This window comes from Cladosporium halotolerans (assembly GCF_011745625.1).
Source record: "Cladosporium halotolerans strain TM138-S3 chromosome Unknown Sca34, whole genome shotgun sequence".
NCBI lineage: Eukaryota > Fungi > Ascomycota > Dothideomycetes > Cladosporiales > Cladosporiaceae > Cladosporium > Cladosporium halotolerans.
The window spans coordinates 1-1,396 of NW_027191485.1; the positions used below are offsets into that span (position 1 = coordinate 1).

Consider the following 1,396-nt stretch of genomic DNA (forward strand, 5'->3'; position numbering starts at 1 on the left):
GGGCGGGTTGGTGATTATGCGCGAGACGGAGTTGTCTGTTAGGCGGGAGTGGGCGCCGGGCGTGGCGGTTAGGGGTGGGGAGATGGTTTGAGGGCATTGGTTTTGCGAGGCGTTTGGGTGTTTGACGGCTTTGAAGCGAGGCGTTTGGTCGCTGGCATGGCGCGGCGTGGTGTATACTTACTTACAGCGACGGAGGCTGGGGTGTTGCTGGTGATTTGCGAATCGATTGAGCATGTTGGCGTTTTCCTTGTCTTTCTTTCACTCAAACGAAGATTGCAGCAAGCGAAGAGCTTTACAGACTGACAGAGGGCTTGCGCCCGCCATGTTTATGATAGCATAGCGAACAGCTCAAATGTCATGCGCATAATTCACAACACTTAGGGCCAAATAGTCGTGAGAGCTTACCGAAACAAACAAGTAAAAAAAAAAAAAAGGAAAGCAAAATACCGACTTGAACGCGTCGTTACGCTACGCAATGCTACTTTCCCAATATTAAGCATGCCATGTATCGAAACTTCCCACCAGCGCCTAGGCTGGTTTTTTCCCATGTTACAATTGCCAAGGAAAAAAGAAAGAGAAGTGGCCAGAAGCAGCCATGCCGCGCCGGAAAAAAGTTTCAATTGCTCATGCTCCGGGATTTTTGCTAAGCTCAACGCCAATAAGCCCCGTCAGAAACCGCTGCTGGATCTCTGTTCTGAGCCGGCCCCATGAGGGCGGGTGGTAAGGAGTGGTTTGCGCTCGTTTGGGCGGAGGGAGTGGGCGGCGCTTGCTGGCGGGCTTCGTGTCAGGAGTCTGTGAGGGATTCGGTTCGCATGCTTGGTTTTGCGTCGTGCGGTATGGAAAGCAAAGAGAGAGACTCTCGCTGACGCTTCGGAGCCTCATCACTCTTCATCCTCTGGCGAGACGGAGAAAGAGGGCGAGGTGTTGACGACAGCAGGCGCTACACGATCAGGTCAGCCAACAGTTCATCTTTCAACATAGTCGGGATTTCAACGCCTACCATCGAATCCGTCCGCCTTCGTGAAGGTCAACCCGTCCTCGCTCCTCTTCTCACTCGGCTTAATCCCATTCGGCGAAACGAGCACCGCGTTCGCCGCCCCCGCGCTCGACCAAACGCCATTGTTCGCCAGCACAGTCCCATCCCCGCGGGGCAACCCCTGCATGCGCACCCACTCCTTCATCAGCCCCGGGCTGCCCGCCAGCGTCGCGTTGGCCATGGCGTAGGCGACGATGCCCGTGACGTGGGGCGTCGCCATCGACGTCCCGGACAGCACGTTGACCATGTCCGGCTGCCCGATCCACGCGCTGATGATGTCCTCGCCGGGCGCGTAGACGTCGACGCAGTCGCCCGTGTTGCTGAAGGAGGAGGTGTCGCCGTTGATGTCGACGCTGCCGA

At 56.7% G+C, this 1,396-nt stretch overlaps 1 protein-coding gene across 1 annotated transcript in view; it reads right to left on the reverse strand.

Annotated features, from left to right (window-relative positions):
• Positions 1–989: 989 nt before the first annotated feature.
• WHR41_07638 (uncharacterized protein) overlaps positions 990–1,396 on the reverse strand; it is a gene marked incomplete at both ends in the record, with an annotated part of 1,354 nt that continues 947 nt past the window's right edge. Inside the window, one exon of the mRNA XM_069376242.1 lies at positions 990–1,389. Coding sequence (XP_069226641.1) covers positions 990–1,389 — 400 coding nt within the window. The remainder of the gene's footprint in view (positions 1,390–1,396) is intronic.